This window comes from Danio rerio, chromosome 4 (genome assembly GCF_052040795.2).
Source record: "Danio rerio strain M-AB ecotype USA chromosome 4, GRCz13ab, whole genome shotgun sequence".
NCBI classification, from domain to species: domain Eukaryota; kingdom Metazoa; phylum Chordata; class Actinopteri; order Cypriniformes; family Danionidae; genus Danio; species Danio rerio.
In genome coordinates, this window is record NC_141024.2 from 76,110,001 (window position 1) to 76,137,999 (window position 27,999).

At 40.9% G+C, this 27,999-nt stretch overlaps 3 protein-coding genes across 10 annotated transcripts in view; all 3 read right to left on the bottom strand.

Annotated features, from left to right (window-relative positions):
* Positions 1-17,958, bottom strand: part of psmb10 (proteasome 20S subunit beta 10) — a 20,852-nt gene extending 2,894 nt beyond the window's left edge. Inside the window, exons 1-7 of one of the 3 annotated variants that reach the window (XM_087246502.1) lie at positions 17,827-17,958; positions 5,988-6,053; positions 4,549-4,642; positions 4,278-4,375; positions 1,549-1,689; positions 1,350-1,465; positions 1,198-1,256 (exon numbers count right to left, since the gene is read on the bottom strand). In XM_087246502.1, the coding sequence (XP_087102628.1) occupies positions 1,198-1,256; positions 1,350-1,465; positions 1,549-1,689; positions 4,278-4,375; positions 4,549-4,642; positions 5,988-6,046 (567 nt within the window). In that variant the 5' untranslated portion in view covers positions 6,047-6,053; positions 17,827-17,958. Of the gene's footprint in view, positions 1-1,197; positions 1,257-1,349; positions 1,466-1,548; positions 1,690-4,277; positions 4,376-4,548; positions 4,643-5,987; positions 6,145-8,022; positions 8,091-17,826 lie in introns of those variants that run through there. The other 2 variants (NM_001328552.2, NM_001002543.2) reach the window with 2 other exon arrangements.
* LOC148682569 (uncharacterized) overlaps positions 1-27,999 on the bottom strand; it is a 1,090,975-nt gene that overhangs the window by 179,796 nt on the left and 883,180 nt on the right. The gene's annotated exons all lie outside the window — the stretch shown is intronic.
* On the bottom strand, positions 11,200-27,169 carry LOC141375015 (uncharacterized). 5 transcript variants are annotated; one of them, XM_087250064.1, is made up of 4 exons: positions 26,530-26,661; positions 17,827-17,956; positions 17,119-17,364; positions 11,200-12,696 (listed from the first exon to the last, which is right to left on the bottom strand). In XM_087250064.1, exons 2-4 carry the CDS (start codon positions 17,909-17,911, stop codon positions 11,816-11,818), a joined length of 1,212 nt encoding a protein of 403 aa, XP_087106190.1. In that variant the 5' UTR covers positions 17,912-17,956; positions 26,530-26,661; the 3' UTR covers positions 11,200-11,815. The 5 variants fall into 5 exon arrangements, 4 of the variants coding, with proteins under 4 accessions (XP_087106190.1, XP_087106189.1, XP_087106191.1 ...); XM_087250063.1 differs by lacking the exon at positions 26,530-26,661 and adding an exon at positions 18,156-18,412; XR_015484102.1 differs by lacking the exons at positions 11,200-12,696; positions 17,119-17,364; positions 17,827-17,956 and adding exons at positions 19,007-19,655; positions 19,914-20,959; positions 26,777-27,169 and having other exon boundaries at positions 26,530-26,659.

Sequence of the window (27,999 nt, forward strand, 5' to 3'; positions counted from 1 at the left end):
AGGAACTACTTTCTTCCGCGTTGGATTCAAATCATAAGTTGACTGTTAAACAGCTGAGCAAGCATCTTTTACACCAGATCTGTAGTGTCTGCTTTCTGCTGGCTGTATGTGGGCGGAGTAATACACAAAAGGTAAAGAGGCTGTACGGGTGCTCATATTACTGAAATATAGCACAGCTATCAGCCAATCCCTGCTGAAAAATCCAGCTTAAACCAGCCTAGGCTGGTTGGCTGGTTTTAGCTGGTCGACCAGGCTGGTTTTAGAGGGGTTTTGGTCACTTCCAAGCTGGACTTAGCTGGTCAGTCTGGGAGATGACCAGCTAAAACCAGCTTGACCAGCCTAGCCAAGCTGGGAATCCAGCCAAAACCAGCTATATCCAGCTTAAACCAGGCTGGTCAAGCTGGTTTTAGCTGGATTTGGCTGGTCATTTTCCAGCCTGACTAGCTAAGACCAGGCTGGAAATGGCTGGAAACCAGCCTGGAAATGGCCAAAACCCCTCTAAAACCAGCCTGGTCAACCAGCTAAAACCAGCCTAGGCTGGTTTAAGCTGGATTTTTCAGCAGGGATCAGATTCAAGAACCAGGCAGAACTGTTATATAACTGTTATATATATATATACACACACACACACACACATGTATATATATATATTAAAAGCAAACTTTTATTTTGAATGCGATTACTGAGGATTAATCATTTGACAGCAGTCATATATTGTATTCTCTCCTCTGCATTAGCTTTATTCACCATCTACAGCTTTATATACTTTATATCTGGTCTTATTTTGCACCGCTATAACCTCTATTCCTATATCTGAACTGTTCTGTGTTTTTATTTCTTCTTATAGTCCATAATTTAGATTCTTATTGATATTATTTTAGCTTTTTAAAGTTGCAGGCAGTCATATACGCATCTTGCACTGTGTGTGTGTATGACTGATAACATGTTCATAGTGTTGTATAGATTCCATCACTACACATTACCGAGACTCAGATGTAATTAAGTCGTATTTTCCTCAGGCATTGCTTGAGTACGTGTTTAATGCTGTGTCTCTAATCCCTCACAACACACAAACCCTACTTTAATAACAACAGTGATGCTAATTAGCAGTTTATTGAGCTAAAAAGCTTAGTTAATAGCTAAAATTGTACTTAAGACGGTGTAATAAATGAATAGATCTCAGATCTAGAGTCTGACCTCCATGTTGGGCTTGTAACGGTCTTCAAACACAGAAATGGCCGACGCTGCTCCAGAGCCTGAAACGTGCACAGGATTGAAGCCACATTGTGAAGATGAATATTCTGCTCTTAATGTGTTTAATCATAGTATAATAATGATAACGGCCGTACCCATAGTGAGGAAGGGAAGTTTGTCATAGGAGCCGTGAGGGTAGACACTGTAGAGCTGCGCTCCGTTCACATCCACACCTCCCACGATCAGAGAAGAGCCAATGTGACCCTGATACCTACAACAGCAAGAGGAGACGACGTAACGAGATGCCCATGTCATATAATCCTCCTAGACTACAACATTTACAGGCTCCTTCACCTGAACAGCATCTGTTTGAGCTGTCGGGTCACCATGGCGACAAGCGGTGGTCGTCCTGTGCTGAGCGAGTGCAGCTCCACGTTGGATGACATCATCTGTGTGGTGACCTCAGCATCGGCCGCCACTCCGGCTCCGCAACAGCTGGAGAGAAGAGACAGAACACATGAGAACAGGCCATATCACACGCTTCAGACTGGGTCAGAGGTCATGCTATACACTACTGGCTTATTACCTGCATATTATTATGATATGAACTGTTCATTAACTGTTCACTAGTCCGACCCAATGCCTAAACACAACTACTACCTTACTAACCGTTAACAAACAGATAAGTAATAAGCTAGCTGTGTTAGTTAGTTAGTGGCTTGTTAATACTGTGAATTGTGACGGTTACATCAACATTATTTTTTTGGAGTAATATTTAGACTACTATAATGGTGATCTGGCAACCGAGCAATACTTAGACTGCTATGATGGTGATCTGGCAACCGAGCAATGTTTAGACTGCAAAGATGGTGATCTGGCAACCAAGCAATGTTTAGATCGCTATGATGGTGATCTGGCAACCGAGAAATGTTTAGACTGCTATGATGGTGATCTGGCAACCAAGCAATGTTTAGATTGCTATGATGGTGATCTGGCAACCGAACAATACTTAGACTGCTATGATGGTGATCTGGCAACCGAGCAATAATTAGACTGCTATGATGGTGATCTGGCAACCGAGCAATAATTAGACTGCTATGATGGTGATCTGGCAACCGAGCAATGTTTAGACTGCTATGATGGCAATCTGGCAACCGAGCAATGTTTAGACTGCTATGATGGTGATCTGGCAACCAAGCTATATTTAGAGTGCTATGATGGCATTCTGGCAACCGAGCAATGTTTAGACTGCTATGATGATGATCTGGCAACCGAGCAATGTTTAAACTGCTATGATGGTGATCTGGCAACCGAGCAATGTTTAGACTGTTATGATGGTGATCTGGCAACCGAGCAATGTTTAGACTGCTATGATGGTGATCTGGCAACAGAGATATATTTAGACTGCTGTAATGGTGATCTGGCAACTGAGCAATGTTTAGACTGCTATGATGGTGATCTGGCAACCGAGCAATGTTTAGACTGCTATGATGGTGATCTGGCAACTGAGCAATGTTTAGACTGCTATGATGGTGATCTGGCAACCGAGCAATGTTTAGACTGCTTTGATGGTGATCTGGCAACCGAGCAATGTTTAGACTGCTATGATGGTGATCTGGCAACCGAGCAATGTTTAGACTGCTATGATGGTGATCTGGCAACCGAGCTATATTTAGAGTGCTATGATGGCGATCTGGCAACCGAGGAATGTTTAGACTGCTATGATGATGATCTGGCAACCGAGCAATGTTTAGACTGCTATGATGGTGATCTGGCAACCGAGCAATGTTTAGACTGCTATGATGGTGATCTGGCAACCGAGCAATAATTAAACTGCTATGATGGTGATCTGGCAACCGAGCAATGTTTAGACTACTATGATGGTGATCTGGCAACCGAGCAATGTTTAGACTGCTATGATGGTGATCTGGCAACCGAGCTATATTTAGAGTGCTATGATGGCGATTTGGCAACCGAGGAATGTTTAGACTGCTATGATGATGATCTGGCAACCGAGCAATGTTTAGACTGCTATGATGGTGATCTGGCAACCGAGCAATGTTTAGACTGTTATGATGGTGATCTGGCAACCGAGCAATGTTTAGACTGCTATAATGGTGATCTGGCAACAGAGATATATTTAGACTGCTGTAATGGTGATCTGGCAACCGAGCAATGTTTAGACTGCTATAATGGTGATCTGGCAACAGAGATATATTTAGACTGCTGTAATGATGATCTGGCAACTGAGCAATGTTTAGACTGCTATGATGGTGATCTGGCAACCGAGCAATTTTTAGACTGCTATGATGGTGATCTGGCAACCGAGCAATGTTTAGATCGCTATGATGGTGATCTGGCAACCGAGCAATGTTTAGATCGCTATGATGGTGATCTGGCAACCGAGCAATGTTTAGAATGCTATGATGGTGATCTGGCAACTGAGCAATGTTTAGACTGCTATGATGGTAATCTGGCAACCGAGCAATGTTTGGACTGCTATGATGGTGATCTGGCAACCGAGCAATGTTTGGACTGCTATGATGGTGATCTGGCAACCAAGCAATACTTAAGACTGCTATGATGGTGATCTGGTAACCGAGCAATGTTTAGACTGCAATGATGGTGATCTGGCAACCAAGCAATGGTTAGACTGCAATGATAGTGATCTGGCAACCAAGCAATGTCTGGACTGCTATGATGGTGATCAGGCAACTGAGCAATGTTTAGACTGCTTTGATGGTGATCTGGCAACCGAGCAATACTTAGACTGCTATGATGGTGATCTGGCAACCGAGCAATGTTTATACTGCTATGAAGGCGATCTGGCAACCGAGCAATGTTTAGACTGCTATGATGGTGATCTGGCAACCGAGCAATGTTTAGACTGCTATGATGGTGATCTGGCAACCAAGCAATGTTTAGACTGCTATGATGGTGATCTGGCAACCGAGCAATGTTTAGACTGTTATGATGGTGATCTGGCAACCGAGCAATGTTTAGACTGCTTTGATGGTGATCTGGCAACAGAGTTATATTTAGACTGCTGTAATGGTGATCTGGCAACCGAGCACCTCACTCACTAGATATTGGGAGCGATGTAGTGGATCTTCATGCAGTTTTTATCAGCCACCACCATATCGTCTGTAGCTCGCGTGTCTGCACCTAAAATCACTCCGTCCTGGAAGAAAACAATCCAAAACAAATATTGCTTAAGGGGGGCTAATAATATTGACCCTAAAATGGCCACAAAAATAGGGCGGAAATCAAACAAACAAGACTGAAACACTGGTGAATCTGTTACATATCATTTGGGAAATACTTGATGATACATGCGGGAATGTAATGCCCTACTTTGAACACCAGGCCGGCGATGGTGGTGCCCGTCTTCCTGGCGTTAGGTGCGCTGTAGCCTTTCTCCGACAGGTTTGCCTCCAGCACTGCATTTCTGTGAACGACTGAATAAATTAATACATGTAATACACACACGCCATTAATAAAACACCAGTGATTGTGGGAAATGTAGTTTGTAATGAGCTAAATTCATCATTTCTCATCCACACACACACGTGTGTATTGTTGTGTTTTCGTCTGTGTTACAAGGTAGTGTCGATGTTTGTACCTCATGCACACTGTATATCTGCTTTGTGTCTACTTTGCTTTCAGGATATAATCGATAAATGATGTTGTTTTTCTTATTCGTTTACACGTGTAAAATGTGAATAAAAGTCTCACTGTTAAACTGCAGAGTTGAACTTCCAACATTAAGAGTGGACAGAGCAGAGATCAACGTCCCACAATGCAACTCACCACCACCAATAAACACAAAATCCAGAAACTGTTCATTAACAGATATCGTTAACAGTGTGAATATAATAAAACACACGCTATTATGGTTAAACATCTCCTTTAAGATGTTGTATATGAATATGAATACTAGAGGACTCTTTATTTATTATACGTTTGTGCTTTAAAATATCCACCTCAGTGTGTTTTAATGATTCATTTTCATATGAAAACCAAAAGCAGGCCGTATAACACATTTAAGTTTATTTGAATGCTTAATAAAACTTGCCTATTGTTGTTACTCATCAATGTTCTTATTCACTTCATTACAATATAATCAAACACAATAGTGAAGCTCTTTATTATTAATATTGTGATATTTAATCTTTCATTACTCATACTTTGACTTGGATAAGAAATGACGCTGCCATTTTCAGTTTTAAACAAGAGTGAGTGAGATGTGTGATGGATGCTCTAACATACTAAAAGTACACAAGAACAACTTTTCCCAAACATATAGCTATGTAGTTTTCTTAATATTACATATTTCCTGCATATTTTAATATATAGTACGCTTAATCGTACAAGTAGTTATTAAACTGTATAATTCTAAACTTTAAATACGTTTTATAAATATTTCTAATCACGTTATCTAGATGTCAATAATTTAATAGTAGCCTTATAAACTATAGTAAGCAATTAGACAACAGAAAACATGTTTGGATTAAAAGCCCGCATGCTAGCAGATGCTAATCCAACACAAACTAGCGCTTAAAAAATGACTAAAATTCAGAATTTAAACTTCATAATTAAACACAAAATGACTGGAAATGTCTAAATACATATTCATTACACAGAATAAAACGTCAACTTTAGCTCGTCTGGTCACGGGCCAGTCGGTGTGTGCATGCTAGCGCTTAGCACTCATTGTTTTATACAGCCTAAAATGTAGTTTGATAACTTAGCTTTACTCCTGCGGACACAGATTGTGCCTCAGTCTGTCTCACCTGCGTGTGTTCTCGAAGGAGAATCCTCCAGTCAGTGTTTTAGTCGATGTGTTGAGCATCTTTCACCTGCACACAAACACACACACTGTACGATAATCTAAATTAGCTTCAACAATTAGCCTTTCTCTCAGCGGCGTCAGCGTTTATAACGCCTGAAACTGCGCTTTCACTTTCACTTCTGAGCTTCACCACAGTGGATCAGTTACTGTGATGCTCTGTGTGCACAAAGCCTGCTCTCCTCTCTCTTTTGGTTGAGCTATCTCTTATGTAATTGTATTTACCGTGAAAAAAGCGGTAAAAACATTACACCTATTTGATTAAATAATTAATCTTTTATTATCATCTATTATATACTTAAATAAATCATATGTCTGACAAAATACATGATTTAATTATTATTAGAGCAATGTGGTTATATTAATGCCACACATTACAATTAGGTTTCGTTAGTTATGTTAGCTAATGCAGCTATTTACTAACATTAACTGTTCTGTTCATTGTTTTACAGTATTTTTTAATCTTTGTTCATGAAAATAAAGTTGTTCGCTGTTAGTTCTGATCAAAGTTAGCATGGACAACTGTGAACTTTAATAATGCATTAGTAAATGTTGAACCATGGTTAATAAGTGATGTACATAAATGTTTATTATGTTAATAAATACATTAACTAATGAAAGCTTGTTGTAAATACAGTTCAATTATTTACATTAAAGTTGGTCAAGAGGATCTGCTGCAGTTCAGAGCGAGCATCAGAATGGCGAAGAAAGGGGATTTAAGAGACTCTGAGCGTGGCATGGTTGTTGCTGCCAGACGGGCTGCTCTGAGTATTTCAGAAACTGCTGATCTACTGGGACTTTCACGCACAACCATCTCTAGGGTTTACAGAGAATGCTCTGACAAAGAGGAAATATCCAGTGAGCGGCAGTTCTGTGGGCACAAATGATGCCAGAGGAGAATGGCCAGACTGATACGCACAACACATCCAACCTTGGGACAGATGGGCTACAGCAGCAGAAGAGCACACCGGGTGCCGCTCCTGTCAGCTAAGAACAGGAAACTGAGGCGACAATTCACACAGACTCACCAAAACTGCACTCAAGTTCACTACGGCCTCCACAGTCACCAGATCTCAATGCAATAGAGCAGCTTTGGGATGTGGTGGAACGGGAGATTGGCATCATGGATGTGCAGCCGACAAATCTGCAGCAACTGTGTGATGCTATCATGACAATATGGAGCAAAATCTCTGAGGAATATTTCCGGTAGCTTGTTGACACGACAGTTCTGAAGGGTCCAACCCGGTACTAGTAAGGTGTACCTAATAAAGTGGCCGGTGAGTGTATGTTGCCAGATTGAGAGAAAACATTCTCTCCTTTCTGAGAGAAACACTTCCTGCACTGAGGGCACGTGTACATCTTCTGTCTAGCAAAGATGGTAATGGTAATAAAGGCCATCTTTATAATAGTGGAGCTCAGTCGCTTCAGCAGGAGTTTCTCTGTCTGTTTAAGAGGAGAAGAATCAACACAAACAAGAAGAAATCAACACTAAACCTCTGTCTGTGTCTCAATCACCTCTCTAGCGCACTAGGCAGTGTGCACTGGAGGAGAATAATGCAATACATCACCTGATTAGACTAAATAAATACACAAAACGGCTGTTTTAAAGTAATGCAAGATCACAAATATTTCTGAATTTATTTTTAGATGTTTGTGAAGTATTTAGAAAGTGATTCGAATCACTGAATCGTTTTACGAAGCATTTGATTCAGTTGACTCGTGTCTTCCAGAAGCTGTTTCTCTCATCTCTGGTTTATACAGTGACTTTAATCGTGTTTACACTGAATTTCGAGGATAAAGTAATGTTTGCTGCAGCTTTTCAGTTTACTCATGTGCGAGTCCGCTTTCCTCGCGTAAACAAACCGTCGATAACATTAATTCCTGTCGAATAACAAATTGTTCTGCACTTTTGCACTGCTTCAAAAAATCACCTGAACGTTTTTATATTAATTAAAGACGTGAAAAGTTTAGACACAAACCTTTTCTCAAGTTAGTTCATTGCAGAAACAGGAGCGCTGCGCAGCCCTGTGACGTTGTACAGCAATACAAAATAAAAGTTCGCCCACTGGAAGAATCGCAGAGCGCAAATTAATCTCCTGTTTCATACAAAATAAATCAATTAATTCAATATATTTTATAAATATTATATCCTCCAAGCAATATAGACGCGTAACTACTTACGTTCTATTCATAAAGAGACTAAAAAATATGTAGTATCTATCCATTTACTTTACATATTTTAGCAGTATACATTTTCTTTAATATTAATTAAAACAATTATATTATATCTTTATATATTTAAAATTGAGTTAAAAGACGCTTTGAATAACACATTTTGTACATTGTTTGTATTATTTTTCTTGCCAATGGGGATTAGAGAAATCAGTTCTGTGATCCCTAACCAATCAGATCACATATAGAAGGTAAATCGCCTCATAATGAACTACCTCAACACATGGGTGGTTTATAATAGCAGCAAACTGTTAGGAAGCATTAAAAGTGTCCAAGATGATGACCAAAATCTTTACACGCATTGACCCAGAGACTGTTTAGATGCAGGTCACTGATGAAAAGATGTAGGATGTTTACTGTATGATGACCCAAATGGTCTTAAACACCCAGCAGGCATAGTTGTGTTTGTGTGTGTGTGTGTGTATATATATATATATATATATATATATATATATATATATATATATATATATATATATATATATATAATATATAAATATATATATATATATATATAAATATATATATATATATATATATATATATATATATATATATATATATATATATATATATATAGTTGTGGGGGGAAATAAATGTATCTTTATTACTTTTGTGTCTTTATTTTTATTAGAAAAAAAATGTTAAATGATAAAACAGATTAATCAATATTTTTCTTTTATATAAACCAAGCATGCTTAGAAGGAGCCGCTGACAAGAGGGAAATGTCAGCATAAATATAGTGCCTTGCTCCAGACTGTTGTCTCATAAGAAGTCTAGACATGTCACAAGGAGCATGATGCTTGTAGAAGTTGTGAAATATGTTGAAGATGCACTTCACTGTTCAGTTCTGGTATGCAGAGAAGGGTTGCAGAAAGAGGAAGTGTGTCTGGAAGTACAAGAGTCAAAGGACTGCAGAATGACTGATGAGTGACGTTACAGCAGAACTCCACCTGTTGATATCAGTTGTCTATATATAATGGAGTCAGGAAATGTATGTTAGTTGTGAACCTCCTGAATGTAATTCTTGTATTGCATTGGGGTAACGTAACCCAGAGCTCTGTCCTCCAATTATTCCTTTGTATCTAATAAATGACTAATATTTCTGACATTGAGGAAAACCCTCTCCAGACCTTTTCTTATTGAACACACATGGAATTGGCCAGATATTCCAACAACGTTAACAGGACGTCAGATTGACGTTGTACCCCAATGTTGTGAGTACGTTGCATTTTGTTTGGAAATGCAAATCGGGTTAACGACAGAACCCAACGTCAATGTCTAATATCCAACCTAAAATCAACCAAATATCAACGTCTAATGAAGTTACAGCTTGACGTTGTGTGAACGTTATCATTATGACGTCTATCAGATGTTGGATTTTGGTGGTCATACCTGATGAATAAATGTCAGTATGTGACGTCAATATGACGCTGATTTAAGATGTTGGCTCCATGTTGGATTTTGGTCAGTTTCCAACACAACCTAAAATCAACCAAATATCAACGTCATTATTGGACATCAAAATAACGTTGTCCTCAGATGCTGGATACATTGAATATTGCTCACCTAATGTCACGACCTAAATCTAATCTAATATTAACGTCTGATGACGTTGTGTGCCTGCTGGGCAATAACTAAATGCACTACAGAATGTTACGTTTACACACACTGCAAAAAATGCTTTTTTTGCTTAGATTTTTTGTCTTGTTTCTAGTCTAAATATCTAAAAATTCTTATATCAAGAAGCATTTTTTAGACAAGCAAAACATTTTGCCTTGTTTTGAGAAATAATCTGCCAATGGGGTAAGCAAATTAATCTTGTTTTTTTTTTTTTTTTGACATAAGATTATTTTGCTTACCCCATTGGCAGATTATTTTGGTTGTTTTAAGGAAAAACTGACTTAATATTGGCATAATATTTCTCAAAACAAGGCAATATTTTTTGCTTGTTTAGAAAATTCTTCTTGATTTAGGAATTTTTAGATATTTGGACTAGAAACAGGACAAAAAATCTTAGTAAGAAAAGCATTTTTTGCAGTGCACACACATGCATAAATTACATGTAAACCCATCAGCTTTTCACACCGAAATACTCGCTACTCTTGAGTAGTTTTTAAAAGTCTCCTTTTTACTCATACTTTGAGTAATATTTACAGCTGATACTTTTACTCTACTTGCTCTACATTTTTAGGCAAGTAATGCTACTTTTATTTACTGTACCAGTCAAAAGTTTTTTTTATTATTAATAATTGAATTTAATAATTTAATTAAAATTATTCTGTTCATTACTGCATTTATTAAAAAAAGTACTTTATTTTTATTTTTATGCTAAGTACAAATAACATTGTTTATCCAGAGATTTTATATATATATATATATATATATATATATATATATATATATATATATATATATATATATATATATATATATTCACTTCAACAAACCCTAAATACACTGCCTAAAGAAAGATAGTAAAAAGAGAAGTAATAATGAAAACAATAATAACAGAAAAAAACTGCTAAATATTATAAAATAATTTAAAATAAGTAAATAAATAAGTAAATAAATAAATAAACAAGTAAATAAATAAATAAATAAATAAAAATAAATAAAATAATAATAAATACATAAATAAATAGAGGGACAACAGTAACGGGTGATACGATCAGGGACAATGCTGTGCTAATGTAATGTTTTTAAGTTGTTCAATACTTATTTATGAAATATTTATTTATTACTTATTGTATGTAGTTTTCAAATTAAACGATTACTGCAGTCATTATGCTTTTATTACTATTACCACTAATAATAATAAAAATAATTAACAATAGAGTGATTTCTGAAGGATCATGTGACTCTAAAGACTGAAAATTCACCACTAAAATCACTGGAATAAATGACTAAATTAATTAATCATCTACTGTTGAACAGTTATTTTATAGTGCAATAACATTTCACAATTGTACAATTTGTACTGTATTTGTGATTAAATAAATGCAGCTTTTAACAATCCTACTGACCCCAAACTTTAGGCCTAATCATGAATTCATCAGAACAAGTGTTAAAACACATGCATTCATTCATTTGTAATATTTCGAATATAGTCTTGTTATTTTAAAGCAGCGTGTTTCAACAGCAGCGTCAATAAGAGGATTGAATGTGTTCGGGTCTGTCGGTAAAACAATACTAATAAAACATGGCGTCAGAGGTGGGATTAGAAACGCATCCATCTTTGCGTTTCCTTTTCTTTCACGGATCTTTTGTGTATTTGGTCGTCCGTAGCTTTGTTTTTGTCTTGTTTCTAGTTTAAATGTCTAGTTTAAAGCATGTTTACAGTGAATGTGTGTTTATTTGCCACTGGCTTGCATAGTTCAGGACTTGTCGAGTTGCGCATTGATGGATTAGCTCTTCAGTGTTTGGACTCTCTAAGTTAAACTCTGAAAAGTGGACTGACACTGCTTCAATTCACTGAAGCTGCTCTGACACGAGCGTGAATTGAATTTGACATGCGTTTGTTTGTTGTGAACACCAACTCTATCCCTCTAGTGGCTGAAAGGGCAAACTGCGCCCTCGAGCGCCGTCTCGTCTGTGAGTCCTCATGTGCGAGTAGAGATACGCTTTAGAGTAGAAGCTCTTCCCGCAGCGAGCGCAACCGTACGGCCTTTCCCCAGTGTGGACTCGGATGTGTGTGCTCAGGTTCCTCTCCTCCTTGTAGCTCTTCCCACACTGATAGCACACGTAGCACTTCTCTGCGGAGTGAGCCTTGGTGTGCTTGTTGAGGCTGGATCTGTGCAGGAATCTCCGTCCGCAGTGCTGGCAGGGGAAGGGCTTTTCTCCTTTGTGAATGCTGAGATGAGCGTGCAGGTTCTGCTTGATGGCGAAACTCCTCCCGCACTCGCCGCATGTGTGCGGCCTCTCTCCGCTGTGGACCCTCATGTGGATCTTCAGGTATTGTTTGTGACTGAAGCTCTTTCCGCACTGCTGGCAGCGCACGTGACTCCATCGGTTGTGGATTCTCATGTGCTTGTCGAGGTTTCCCTTATTGATGTAGCTCTTCCCGCACTGAACACAAGTGAAGGGGTTATCTCCGCTGTGACTCCTCATGTGAAGCATCAGACTCGCCCCAACTTTAAACCTCCGGTCACACTGGGAGCAGGCGTAGGGTTTGTCTCCTGAAGGATCTCCTTTCCTCAGGAAGCTGTACTGATCCTCCTGTTTGTGCCTCTGCATGTGTCGCGTCAGGCTTCCTTTCAGAGAGAAACTCTTCCCGCACCGCTGGCACGTGTAGAGCTTTACTCCGCTGTGGATCCTCATTTGAGCTTCACAGTTTATCCTGCGCGCACACGTCATCCCACACGGTTCACACGCCAAGCCTTCTTTAGCTCCTGTGCTTGCCTCTTTCAGCGATAACAAGTCTAAAATAAAAAACACAGTAATAAATCAGCAGTGTTGAGTTAGCTACTTGAAAATGCAGTAAGCTAAGCTATTAGCTACTTAACATAAGATGTAGCTTAGCTACACTAAAGCTACCCTCTGGGGAATGTAGCAAGCTAAGCTAAAAGCTAACTGACAGAAGTATCTTAGCTACATGTCAGCTAGTTTTGCAATGTTTATTTTTAAATAAAAGAAACTTAAAGCCACCCTGCTGGAAAAATCCAGCTTAAACCAGCCTAGGCTGATTGGCTGGTTTCAGCTGGTCGACCAGGCTGGTTTCCAGCCATTTCCAGCCTGGTCTTAGCTGGTTAGGCTGGGAGATGACCAGCTAAAACCAGCTTGTCCAGCCTAGCCAAGCTGGGAGTCCAGCCAAAACCAGCTATATCCAGCTTAAACCAGGCTGGTCAAGCTGGTTTTAGCTGGATTTGGCTGGTCATTTTCCAGCCTGACCAGCTAAGACCAGGCTGGAAATGGCTGGAAACCAGCCTGGAAATGGCCAAAACCCCTCTAAAACCAGCCTGGTCAACCAGCTAAAACCAGCCAACCAGCCTAGGCTGGTTTAAGCTGGATTTTTCAGCAGGGCAGGTCGATCATATCTGATCGATAAAACTGCCAGTGAATCCTACGAGGCACAACAGTTCAGTTATTTACTGTAAATAATACGCTAAACACATTGTCTCGTTCATGGAGGGCCGGTGTCCCCTGCAGGGTTTAGCTCCAACTTGCCTTAACACACCTGCCTGGGTGATTCTAGAAAGCCTAGTAAGAGCTTGATTAGCCTGTTCAGATGTGTTTGATTAGGGCTGGAGCTAACATCTGCAGGACACCGGCCCTCCAGGAGCAAGTTTGGTGACCCCTGGTGTATAACAACACACACTAAACATCCAGTCAACCCAGCTGTTACACATTTACAATACTACAGTAATGTATAGTAGAGGCAAACATTTAGGAATGAGCATTATATTAATGAAATAATGTATTAAAAAGGTACTACAACAAGTTAATTTAAAGTGTTTTGGTCACACTGTATTCTGATGGTGCATTTGAGTATTAGTAAACTGTCTGCTTAATATGGTTCTGCTCATTCAACAGGCATTTAACTGACTTTGCAAGTACATGTCAACTAACCCTAACAGTCTACTGATAATCTGATGAGAATTAGTTGGCATGTAGATGCAATGTAACTGAATGTAGGACTTTAACTCAGAGGTGGTCAACCCTGTTCCTGGAGATCTACCTTCCTGCAGATTTCAGTTGCAACCCATATCAAACACACCTGCCTGTAATGATCACGTGGTGTTCAGGTCCTAATTAATTGGTTCAGGTGTGTTTGACTGAAATCTGCAGGAAGGTGGCTCTCCAGGAACAGGGTTGGCCACCGCTGCTTTAACAGATAACTATTTTTTCTAATGATATATGAAGTAATATATATATATATTTTAAAAATAAGTATTAGTTCATGTTTCGTTTTTATAAAACTTTAGGAAATATTTTTAGTACATCAAAAACTGTCCATCCGACTACTTCATGTGCATAAAAAGTCACTAAAATGCAGTATTTAAGTCATAATTAAACTGAAAATGAGGCGTATAACTGCAAAAAAGCCCCGTTTTTTAAGAAAAAAAGAACTACCGCTTACACCAGGCTGGCTACAGGCCTGCGAATGATGTAGAAACACTGGAGATGCAGTAGAAGACTGAGGACAGTGAAAATCCAGACTTGCAGAAAACCCCTCAGGCCACAGCACATGGTTTACTAAACAACTTATTTCCATCTTCCTTTAATCAAAAAATAAATCCTCCACTGAGATTATGCACTAAACTAATTGACAAATGTCATGAGCTCAATACATCTATAGCACTTCAGTGTTTTACAGTATACCATAGTAAAGTCCTTCACTGAATCTGTAAGCAGAACAGTAACATAGACCAATGACCCAATACTCAGTCTTCTGCAGCTGTAGGGTATATTATACTACAGTACAGCTCACTTTACTGTAGGAAAACTACAGCTTTTATTACATGTGATGAGTTCACTACTCTTATACTACAGCATACAGCAGCATACTATTAAATATACAGTCCAGGGGGAGAAATTCTGAGATCCCACACCGTTTTGGGCGCCCCAGAGTTCCTATTAAGGGCTCCTTAATCTCTCCCAACCCCCCAATCAGCGTTTCTGTGTGGAGTTTGCATGTTCTCCCCGTGTTGGCGTGGGTTTCCTCCACAGTCCAAACACATGCTATAGGGGAACTGATCAACTGGCTGTAGTGTATGTTAATGAGTGTGTATGGGTGTTTCCCAGTGTTGGGTTGCAGCTGGAAGGGCATGCGCTGTGTAAAACATATGCTGGAATAGTTGGCGGTTCATTCCGCTGCGGCGACCCCTGATAAATAAAGAGACTAAGCTGATGGAGAATGAATGAATGTCGATGCATAGCCCTACGCCTTGGCCGTCGCTGACGTGCACCTCTCAAAAAATTTAGCTACATGTCGCAACAACGCGTAGCGCAAGCTCTGTGATTGGTCGGCTTGGTAGTGCTGACGATTCTGGGCGGGACAGAGAGCGGCGCAAGCCCTATGGAGCGAATGTTTACAAGTGTGGAGTCCCGTGAAGAAGAAAGTTTTGTTTTGTGTTTACCTTATAGTTAAAGTTGTTGCTCGTCCGCCGGTTCCTGCCTCAAAATGAGCGAGTTTGAGCCACTTGTACATCCAGGAAGTGTTCAGAAAAAACAAAACAGCAGTGAAGAAACTCGACACAGAGGAACATTTACACCTAGCCAACTAGCGTTTCGTAAGTGTTAATGCAGACCGACAGAGACAGCAGGAGAAGTATAAATGCACAGCTACGCGCGTTGCATGCACCGTGGGTTACGCCGGTCACCTGACGCAGAAGTATAAACCAGGCTTAACTACTTTTCTCAGTAGCGTGACGGTAGCGTCGCTAATTTGTAAATCACAACGCTTTTCAATAGCGAAGCTATCGTTTTATTTACTGGTGCAGTAGCGTCCACACAAGCTACTTTTACAAATGACGTTATTTATAAACGACGGCACCGACATTCACAGAGCTGTGAGGCCCGTGTCCAGCGGATAAAAGTAAAAACTTCTAGGTGTGTTACTAACACCACTCTGCTCTGGTCGGTGACGTGGCCAACCATTATGCTGCGTTCACACCAGACGCGGAACACGCGGATAAATCACGCTATTTGTGCGTAAATAGCCACGTGATCATTTGAGGTTACTCGCTTCATTCGCGAGTCAAATTCACTTCAGAACAGACGCGGATTCGCATGATGGGCAGGGCTTCTGTCTCCCCCGTGACTCTAGCTTCATAGCTAAATGGCTAACATGGATTTTATGAAGAAAATAACAGTGTTTATGTGCTTTATGACTGAAGAACAGCGTCGATACGTTTAGGGCCGTGTCTGAGTCCACTAGATCCTTTCAGAGGTGCATCCAGCTCTGTGAGCTCATAAACTCCTCCAGAAACTGAACCTGGCTGACGGAGGCTTTCAGCAGTGCTTCTGACTGAGCCCAGCCCAGTTTGATGAACTGTTGTCCGGTGTCGGCAGGAGGATTTCCCTCGGAACACCGAGAACAGGCGATACATCACAATCACACCCCCACAAGAGCAAGCTCCTGATTGGTTAACGCGGCACGAATGTCCGCTGAAGTTCATATTTTCGAACTCGAGTGGTTCGCGCACAAAACGCTCAAGTCGCGCCAGGCATTCGCGTGTATTGCGCCGCAGGATGTCTATTCGCGCGTTTGCATTGACCTAACATAACAAAGGGAGTTATTTCAGATTCTTCGTGACTATACCTCCAGAGGTACATGTTAAAGGTGCAATTTTAATGATGTGCTCCAAAAATATTCTGTCATACTTTATTTTGATCGTCCGTGAATTTAAAACTGGAGACTATCGCTATTTATTAGGCAAGTAACAAACTGGCCAGCACATTTCATTTTACTGAGACTGAATTTGTCTATTTGAATAAAAAAATAATAAATCAAACATAATTATAATAATATTGTGACAATAATAATAATGTAATGCAGTGATTATCTAAAGTCACAGTGAAGCGACAGCCAACAGAACATTCCACTTGGTCTTAAAGGCTTTTTAAATGGGTTATTTTCACTATTGAACAGACAAATGAGCTGATGTATGGGACAAATTCCCCCACCCCCCCTGTCTACGGGGCTGTTCTTAAGATGTTTTCCCTGTTCCTGAAGCTCTTTCCATTCATGATACGAGTCCTCTCATGTTGATTTAGGGCACTTGACAGTCTGCATATGATTCTCTTTAGTGTGCACTGCAGATCTTTCCACGTGGCTAACATTGAAACCTTTGTGTTTTTGGGTGAGTGAACTCTGTGTGAGAAACTCTTTCCACACTTACCACATGTAATCCGCTGCTCTCCACTGTGACCCTGCAGATTCTTTTCCCTCGTGAAGGGTTGTCTATTAGTGTGACTCTCCAGATCGTGCGCTGATGTGAAGCTTAATCCACAATGGTGGCAGGCCAGATTATTTTCAGCTTCCTTCAGTTCAGCATTGGCAGTCCTTTCAGCCCGTATAGACTCGACTATAGTCATCAGATCAAACTCATCCTCCTCTTCATCCTCCACCTTTGGTGGCTTCAGGTCTGAGGCAAGAAACAAAACACAAATCGCATCCGTTTACTACATGAAGCAGCAGTTTAACCGTAACACTACGCTTCAACCCAACATTTACAGCAGCCTCTCCTCATGTATGATGCTAGAAAAGAGACGACAGCGGGATTATTTACATGGAGGAGCTCACGATAATAATGGAGGAAGTCTGTTATGATGATTGTAACGTAACCCGAATATAAAAGTGTCATTTTTCCTTTTATTAGCTGTAAATCGATGCATTATATGTAAATGCTATATATGATAAATTTGATTATAATTCATCCTCAATTCTTACTTCAGAACTAACTACACTGAGGTAACCTGCTGCTTACACTAGGGTAATTAATACCTGTAATCTTAAAAACTAAAGTCTTCATAAAGGAAAACCAACAATATTTTATTATTGCGTACAGACGGAGAACACTGGCAGGCTGCTCTCCCTCAAAACCAACCTGTTATCTGCTCAGCATCCTCATGTTTGACTGTGAATGTGTCTTCAATCTTCAGGTCTTCACTCTCCTCTTTAATAAAGGCCATCTTTATAATAGTGGAGCTCAGTCGCTTCAGCAGGAGTTTCTCTGTCTGTTTAAGAGGAGAAGAATCAACACAAACAAGAAGAAATCAACACTAAACCTCTGTCTGTGTCTCAATCACTTCTCTAGTGCACTAGTTAGTGCGCGCTGGAGGAGAATCAGTCAGCCACAGTTAGTGAACTGCACAATGAACATTTAATTGAGAAGATGAGCAGGTTTAGTGCAGAAGTCTCTTCATTTCTACTTACAGTGTCTGAATTGGTGTTTTGTGATGAGCTGAATGACGATACTTGAGCTAAATAAGCTGTCCTGCTGCTCTTTTGTGTATAAATGCGCACTTGATAACTCTGTTTAAAATACATAAACGCGTTTATAAACATCAACTTAAAATTATAAAACACCCACAACATTTTTCTACGTATTTAAACACTTTCAGGTGTCTAAAAACAACCGTTTCATCGTTCTTCTCCCTTCACAGTAGACGCGGGTGGCGACGCAGATTCATGACGTCATAGCATCATACCAAAATAAAAGTCTAAACACTGATATCTTCTTTAACAAATAAATAATTAAACGTTTGAAAGAATTAATGTTTCATATATTTATTAATCTTCGGTATTAAGTAAGTGTCTCTTAAAAAGACCATTTATTATTTTTTAAAATGTAATATTTTAGGGTTTATTCCACTCACCATGTATTTCAATAACTCATCAGTAGGCCCGCAGATTTCAGCAGATTTTTAGCCCATCATTAATTCTGTTTATTTACTTGAGTAAATGTGTGAATGTGAATTTATTCAGTTTTTATTCTATATATTAAGGTTTTAGTTATGATACTCCACTGGATACTCCCAAAATAATTCCGCAGATTTTTACCAAAGATTTTTAGATTTTCTCCCCAGCAGAAATAGCAAAAAACATCCGCAGCTTACGTCTGGCCCTGCTTATCAGTAAACCTTCTTTGTGCTTCATAATTATCAATTGCAGTGTCAAATCACATCCTCCTGTGGCTCTGCCACCAGATATAGTCACTGGTTTTGGACTTTGACCACCATAAATAAACTTCTTAATCAGTAACGGTAAAAACTAGGAGACACAGCTTAAGTAAAAGGACGCACCCAGATTTATTCCCTTATTCATGCTCATTTAGGAAAACAAATAAGTTTCTTGTATTATCAAATCATTTAATAAAATTCTTTTACACTGTAGATTGTGTCGCAGCAGCTGAACACAAAAGTTCCAGTAAACTGAATCCATGTTAGTCTAGTTTTCAGAGTTCAGTTGATTTCAGTGTGCAGGTAAACCTCACTCCTCTGACCTCTACACGTGCTCTAGGGACAGATGCTAGAGGCCATGGTCTTTAGCCTCCTTGGTAGAGCAACCGACTCCCATGCGGAAGGTCGCTGGTTCAATTCCAGCTCGGAGCAAATTGGGTGGCAAGGACCGGCAAGGTTACACATGTGCAGCTCCCAAACCAAGCAAGCCAGAGGCGACAGTGGAGGAACAAACTTCACCAATTAACCAAAGTGAAGGAAAAAACCTTGACAGAAACCAGACTCAGTTGGGCTTGACCATTTCTCCTCTGGCCATACTTCTCTGCCGGAGAGAACGCTGGACGTCCATCGTGGAGAAGTTGTGAGTAGGTCACCGGCTGGTGTTCAGGCTGGCCCAAAGGATCAATGCGGAGACTTATCTGTCACTGGGGTCTTTCAGGAATCAGTCTCGATCATACACGTATCACCACTCAACCTAAGGCTGAGTATCGTTCAAAGACCTTTATATACCTTAAATTCAATACCAGTTCCAGTGATTTTAATGACATAGCAGCGCATGAAAACCTGCTGCTTTTAGAACACACCTTCAAACCATGAAGACATGAGAGACACTGTTGCACTCCATCAGATTTACACAACACAACAGATTTAGAATGATTTGGTGTTAATGGTGGTGACTGCCCAGAAAACAAAAATAACAATAGTAATAATAATAATATAATAATAGTCTTACATTTTCAAGCACCAGAGGGGGGGTCGTTTCCAAAAACGATTGTTAGCCAACAAACATTACAAGTTGTGTCGTTACAAACATAGTTTGCATATCTTTCATTCCAACAAACATTCGCAAACTGCGTTGCAAACTTGTACACTTGCAACTACACCTCTGGAGCTGTAGTTAGAAACAGTTCCTGGCTGTGTTCTATTCCCAGTTATGGCTACATCGTCCCTTTCCCATTGTTCTATGATAGTCTATTACTATCTAGATATTATAGATAGTCTATCTATTACTTTCAGCAGTGAAAATTAACCAGAGCACCCAAAGGAAACCGACGCCAACTCCGGGAGAACATGCGGACTCTGCACAGGAACGCCAACTGGCTCCGCCAAGACTCCAACCAGCGACCTTCTTACTGTAAGGTCACAGTTTTAACCACAGAGTCTCCCACATTTATGATTTATGAACCTTCTCATGTTTACCCAAGGAGCTTTTGTGTGTGTAACTCTTTCCACACTGAGCACAGACGAAAGAATGCTCTTTAGTGTGCACTGCGCTGTGGGCTTTCAAGCTCTCTTTCCGATTGAAAGTCTTCCCACATAGCTTACACGGGAAACTGTTTAAGTGAGCTCTCATGTGGTGATTAAGGCTCAGCTCGTGTGAGAAACGCTTTCCGCACTGATCACATGGTAAGGATTTCTCCTTGATGTGTATGGTCATGTGGTAATTGTAATTTGTTTTTGCGTTGAAACCCTTTCCACACTGACCACATTTAAACGGCTGCTCTCCTGTGTGAATTTTCATGTGACAAAGAAGATAATCCTTTCTCGAGAAGTTCTTCCCACACTGACCACATATAAAGGGTTGTCTGTTAGAGTGAGTGCTTAGGTGACTCTCCAAATCGTGTAACGATGTGAAGCTCAATCCACACTGTTGGCAGGACAAATTCTTTTTAGATTCTTCCCTTTCAGCGTTTATATTTTCAGCCCGTATGGAGTCCACTATAGTCATGAAATCAAACTCATCCTCTTCTTCATCCTCCTGTTTTGGTGGCATCAGGTCTACAGCAAGAAGGACAAACACAAATCAGTTTGACTATATAAAGCAACAGACAGACAAAACATTCAGACAAGTGAAGGGTGTCCAAGGTCCTGGAGGGTCAGTGTCCTGGAGAGTTTATCTCCAACTTGCTTCAACACACCTGCCAGGAACTTTCTAGTATATTTAGTAAGAGCTTGATTAGCTGGTTCAGGTGTGTTTGATTAGGGTTGGAGCTAAACTCTGCAGGGCACCCCTGATGAGGGATTTCCCCCCTCTGGGAGCAGTTGGTCCAGCTAGAATACATGCGTCAAATTCAGTTCCTGAAGGATCTCAGTATGCACAGTTTAGTTTCAACCTTGATTAAACACACCTGATCAAACTAATTAAGTCCTTCAGGCTTGTTTGAAAGCTACAGGTAAGTGTGTTGAAGCAGGGTTGGAACTAAACTGTGCAGGGCTAAGGCACCTCCAGGAACCGAGTTTGACACCCCTGAGGTAGAACGTAGGCTTGTTGTGTTGTAAAGGTGCATTGTTAAAACGTATGCATTACAAAACCCCTTAAATCTAACTCTACATGCACTCTTACATTCGCATTGTCATTTGTCCAATGCAACTTACGGTTGAGGAGGCATTCAGCAATTCAACAAGAAGAGGCAATAAATACAAGACGTGATAATTATACAAAGGAACTGGACTTAGAGCTAGAATAGAGCTTTTTTGTGTGCTCAGGTAATCTCGGAAGAGATGGGTTCTTAGTTGTCATTTGAAGGATACCAGTGTATCCGCAATCCATGGGGGAATGGGAAGATCATTGCACCAGCGAGGAACACTGAATGAAAAAGTTTTGGAAAGTGACCTAGAGCCTCTCTGTGATGGTACCACAAGGCAGTACTCACTCCCCGACAGGAGGCTCCTGGAAAGGATGTAGACCTTCAGGAGCAGGTGGAGGTAGGAGGGTGCAGTGCCTGTCCTGTAAGCAAGCATCAATGATATGAACTTCAAGATCTGAGCGTCAGCTGGTAGCAAGTGCGGATAGAAGAGCTCTCGGGTTTTACTGAAGACCAGATTAACTGCAGAGTTCTGGATCACCTGTAGAGGTTTAAGGGTGTAATATGGGAGTCCAACTAGAATAGCACTGCAGTAGTCTTGAACAGCCTTGTAAAGAGCTTGAACTAAATGTGCAGCATGGAAGGGTACCATTAGGAAGGGTCGGGGGTGGGGGGGGGGGGACCTGCATGATTTAGCTGTGTTAGCAATGAGCTCATTGAAGAACAACTGATCATCCAGGATCACCGCAAGATTCCTTATCGAATTACATGAGGTAACGGTAGATGATCCCAGTTGGACTGTTCTTTTTCTGTCAAATTAAGCTATAGGCAAGTCCAGATATCCACCAGGAAGTGCGAAATCTTTGCAGCTACCGTTGGGTTATTTGAAATAAAAGATAGGGATGTGTGTCATCGGCATAGCAATGATAAGATAAACCATGCAATTAGATGATGGTTTGCAGTGATGTGGTGTAAACAGAAAAGAGAAGGCAACCAAGAACCGATCTCTGAGAAACCCCAGTGACAAGCTGGTGAGCTTTTTGTTGAGTTTAGTTATAGTTTAGCCCAGGGGTCACCAATCTCCGTCCTGTAGGGCCGGTGTCCCTGCAGGGTTTAGCTCCAATTTGCCTCAACACACCTGTCTGGATGTTTCAAGTATACCAAGTAAGACCTTGATTAGCTTGTTCAGGTGTGTTTGATTAGGGTTGGAGCTAAAATCTGCAGGACACCGGCCCTCCAGGAACAAGTTTGGTGATCCCTGTCATAAACCATAAGTGTCAAAGTTAGTTCCATAAGTCATAAACCAGAGGTGTCAGAACTGCAGCTCTCAGAGAACCGACTTTGACACCATTGCTCTGGATTGGCGTATCCGGCAGCGTGCTCCAGTTCCGGCCAATATCCAGCAACTTCACTTAAAAAAGGGGTGGACCACCATCCGACAGGACACAATCAACAACCCGATTAACTCTACATGAAGATTTGTTGGAATCCAAGATTCCACAAAAGGTTTATGAACAATTCACTCAAAACGTTTGTTAAGCTTGTGTCTAAATCATCACTGATGTGACGGCTTTATACTGTAGAAGGTTATGTCAACCACACATTACCTGGAACCAAATTTATATACATTTTATTGAAAAAACAAACATGTCAGCAAATTACTCTGTGAAACTAGAATACATCTGGACAAACCAACATTTCATATAGACGGCTTATGAAAGTTTTCTCTGCAGTTAAACATCTGAGGTCCAATAGCATCACCCCGAGCCCAATGGAGGTAGAACTGTCTCTCCAGTGCCCCCGCTGGTTCTGTCCAACTCTGATTCCTCAGTGCCCTGACTGGTTCCCCCCAGTTTCTACATCTGTTCCTGAAGCTCTTTCCACACGCTAAACCTTCAAGTCCTTAAGGTTTATGAGCCTTCTCATGTCGATGTAGGGCATTTCTATGTGTGTACCTCTTTCCACACTGATTACAGACATGAGGCCTCTTTTTAGTGTGCACTGCGCTGTGGGCGTTCAAGCTTGCTTTCCGAGTGAAAATCTTTCCACATGGCTTACATTTAAACCTTCGTTTTGGTAAGTGAACTCTCTTGTGGGCGTTAAGGCTTAGTTCATGTGTGAAACGCTTCCCACACTGATCACATGGTAAGGATTTCTCCTTGATGTGTATGGTCATGTGGTAATGGTAAGTTGCTTTTCCGTTGAAACCCTTTCCACAGTGACTACATTTAAACCGCTGCTGTCCAGTGTGAATTCTCATGTGACACTGCAGATTATGTCCTCTTGTGAAGTTCTTCCCGCACTGACCACATATAAAGGGTTGTCTGTTAGTGTGAGTGCTCAGGTGACTCTCCAAATCGTGTAACGATGTGAAGCTCAATCCACACTGTTGGCAGGACAAATTCTTTTTAGATTCTTCCCTTTCAGCATTTATATTTTCAGCCCGTATGGAGTCCACTATAGTCATGAAATCAAACTCATCCTCTTCTTGATCCTCCTGTTTTGGTGGCTTCAGGTCTACGGCAAGGACAAATACAAATCACATCAGTGTGACTCCATAAAGCGGCACACAACAAAACATTCAGACAACTGAAAGGAATTTTCTTCAAATCTGGTACAAAACCCATTTGGAAGAGCATCCCTGGATAAACCAGCTGCAGTGTAGAGCTCCCTAAAGGAAAAGCACAGCCTAACTGTGACGTAATGTACATGGGTAAAATTCATACACTTCAAAATAGTGGTATATTTGGTGTATCACTGAACTGTACCTCTTAAATGTAAGTCTACATTCCAACTAAATTTACAGCAGCCTCCGATGAAGTCTTTATAGAACCAGCAAGGGTACTGGACAGAACCAGTGGGGGCACTAGAGAGTCAGAGCTGGACAGAACAAGCGGGGTTCTGGAGAGTCAGAAATGAAGGGAACCAGTGGAGGCACTAGAGAATCAGAACTGGACAGAACCAGTGAGGGCACTGGGAAATCAGAACTGGACAGAACCAGTGGGGGCACTGGGGAACCAGAACAGGACAAAACCAGTGGGGGCACTGGGGAATCAGAATTGGACAATACCAGTGGGGGCACTGGGGAATCAGAACTGGACAAAACCAGTGGGGGCACTGGAGAATCAGAACTGGACAGAACCAATCGGGGCACTGGAGAGTCAGAACTGGACAGAACCAATGGGGGCACTGGAGAGTTCAAACTGGAGGGAACCAGTCAGGGCACTGGGGAATCAGATCTGGATAGAACCAGTGGAGGCAATAGAGAGTCAAAGCTAGACACAACCAGTGAGAGCACTGGAGAGTTTAAACTTGAAGGAACCAGTCAGGGCACTGAGGAAACAGACCTGGACAGAACCAGAGGGGGTAGTGGAGAGTCAGAGCTTGACATAACCAATGAGAGCACTGGATATTCAGAGCTGGACAGAACCAGTAGGGGCACTGGAGAGTCCGAACTGGAGGGAACCAGTCAGGGCACTGGGGAATCAGATCTGGACAAAAGCAGCAGGGGCACTAGAGAGTCATTGCTGGACATAACCAGTGGGGGCACTGGAGAGTCTGAACTGGAAGGAACCAGTGGGCACTGGGGAATCAGAGCTGGACATAACCAGTGAGGGCACTGGATATTCAGAACTGGACAGAACCAACGGGGCACTGGAGAGTCAGAACTGGTGGGAACCAGTAGGGGCACTGGAGAATCAAAACCAATATGGGCACTGTAAAGTCAGAGCTGGACAGAACCAGTGGGGGCACTGGAGAGACCGAACTGGAGGGAACCAGTCGGGGCACTGGAAAAACAGATCTGGACAGAAGCAGCGGGGGCACTAGAGAGTCAGAGCTGGACATAACCAGTGGGGGCACTGGAGAGTCTGAACTGGAAGGAACCAGTGGGCAATGGGGAATCAGAGCTGGACAGAACCAGTGAGTGCACTGGAGTTTTTTAGAACTGGACAGAACCAACGGGGGCACTGGAGAGTCAGAGCTGGATGTAACCAGCAGGGGCACTGGAGAATCAGAACTGGACAGAACCAACAGGGGCACTGGAGAGTCAGAGCTGGACCGAACCAGCAGGGGCATTGCAGAATCAGAACTGGACAAAACCAGTGGATGCACTGGAGAGTCACTGTTGGACAGAACCGATGGGGGCAGTGGAGAATCAAAACTGGACAGAACCAGTGGGGGCAGTAGAATGTCTGAACTGGAGGGGACCAGTCAGGGCACTGGGGAATCAGAGTTGGACAGAACCAGCGGGGGCACTGAAGAGTCAGTTCTACCTCCAGTGGGCTCAGGGTGACGCTATGAGCAGTGTAGTGTTAGCTGACTGGCTGGTCTCTGGGTCTAGAGTGAGACTGCTGAACCAATGTGTAGTGTCAATCACTCATCGTTTACTTCAGTAAAATAGCAGTAAGAGCTCAGCAACTCACTTTACTACACTTCACATCTGTTAATGCAGAGGTTGATGTTAATTCCTGCCTGTGTTTACATCACATCACAAAAGAGCCTCTTTTACTGAGTTTAATCATAGTTTAGCCAATATTTTATCCACAATTCTTACTTCAGAACTTCCCTAAAGAGCATAACTACTACATCAGAGAACACTTTCACTTATTGGATCAATGCAGTGTAAGGCACCTCTAACACATGTCTAGATGAGGATTTAGCCGTTAGTCAGATGCTCCAGCAGCACACTGAGGACACCTGCTGCTTACAGCGGGGTAATGGCAAATTAAAAGTATAAACTAAATATAAACAGATTTCATCATTCGTCATTGTGGACACATTTATAGTTATATTTAAAGTCAACTTGCTTACTGAATAATACAGGCCTTTAGACTATTATTTTAGCTGTAGATGATACTGAAAGACTGACACAGCCACTGCTATTTCCTAAAGGGTCCTGCACGGCCTCTGGTTGATCAACGCAGAACAACAGATGTGTTAATATCAAGTCTAAGAGATAGTTCACCCCAAAGTTTTAATTAAATTTTAAACTCTCTCTCATGTGGTTCCATAACTTTATAATCTTTGAGAATGAAAGCCAACCTGTCAGCTCCTCAGGTTCTTCTTTCTTCAACGTGAACACTTGCTCAATCTTCAGGTCTTCACTCTCCTCTTTAATAAAGGCCATCTTTATAATAGTGGAGCTCAGTCGCTTCAGCAGGAGTTTCTCTGTCTGTTTAAGAGGAGAAGAATCAACACAAACAAGAAGAAATCAACACTAAACCTCTGTCTGTGTCTCAATCACTTCTCTAGTGAACTAGTTAGTGTGCACTGGGGGAGAATCAGTCACAGTTAAAGGAACACAGCTCCTGATTCACAAGCAAACATTCAATCAACAAACAAATATGGGCATTTAAGATTTATTTGCAAGTTAAACCACATTTAGATGAGAAGATGAGCAGGTTTAGTGCGGAAGTGTCTTCATTTATACTTACAGTGTGTGAATTGGTGTTTGTGATGAGCTGAATGACGATACAAAGAGCTGAATAAGCTCTTCTGCTGCTCTTCTGTGTATAAACGCGCTGTACTCGCACTAAATAACTCTCAGAACTGTCAACTGAAGCTTTACAATGTCACATTCAATAAAATATATAAATAACGCAGCGCTTTTCTGTTCATTTAAACACTTTAGATGTCGAAAAACATCATTTCTTCTCTCTTCACAGACGCTGGAACGCGACGCAGCTTCATGACATCATAACACAATGCCAAAATAAAAGTCCGCCACCTGTACTGAAGCGGGTCTAGAATTCAGCCTTTAGTCTTCAGCTTCTGCAAATGTCCTTTCTTATCACCGTCGCAGATTTGTTTACTGTACTTTATTATATGAAGAGTTCAATTGCAAAAACCTCTAAATGCCATTTAAAATGTGTTCCTAAAAATATTAAAAACATATTAAACATCTAAAATATATTAAAAACTTATTCGTCACTATAAAATGACTGAGTCCCCACACAGGAGTTAGAGAATAAAATGCAAATTTTAGATGATAATATTAAATGGCATTTAGAGGTTTTTTTAGACATTTTTATGAGAACACAACACTCAGGAGTGTACAGCTGAAATTGAAGTTATTCGCCCTCTGTGAAATTTTAATTATTGTATATTTTCCCCCAATTTCTGTTTAACAGAGAGATGTTTTCAACACATTTCTGCACATAATAGTGTAAATAACTCATCTCTAATAGTGGATTTCTTTTCTATTTGTCATGATGACAGTAAATAATATTAGTCTAGATATTCTAGATATACATGTAAAGGCTTCACTAGGGTAATTAGGGTAAAGTTAGGCAAGTCATTGTATAACAGTGGTTTGTTCTGGAGACGATCCAACACTAATATTGCTGAAGGGGCGAATAATATTGAGCTTAAAATGGCTTTAAAACTGAAGTGAAGCAGTTAAAGCGGCACAATCTTCCCTTTCATGAACCCGTTTTGATGTCGAGTGTAATAAATGCACTGGTTGGCAGACACTTTGACTGCTGGCAAATCATTTAGACAGTTTAGACATTA

What these genes read in the sequence shown, in the direction of transcription:
- LOC141375015 (XM_087250063.1), bottom strand. Translation starts at nt 18,317, where the DNA reads ATGTTGTGGGTGTTTTATAATTTTAAGTTGATGTTTATAAACGCGTTT. An exon ending in AAAACACCAATTCAGACACT is followed by an intron (nt 17,957 to 18,155) that starts GTAAGTAGAAAT and finishes CCTCTTAAACAG; the next exon opens with ACAGAGAAACTCCTGCTGAA. An exon ending in GGATGCTGAGCAGATAACAG is followed by an intron (nt 17,365 to 17,826) that starts GTTGGTTTTGAG and finishes TTCTTGCCTCAG; the next exon opens with ACCTGAAGCCACCAAAGGTG.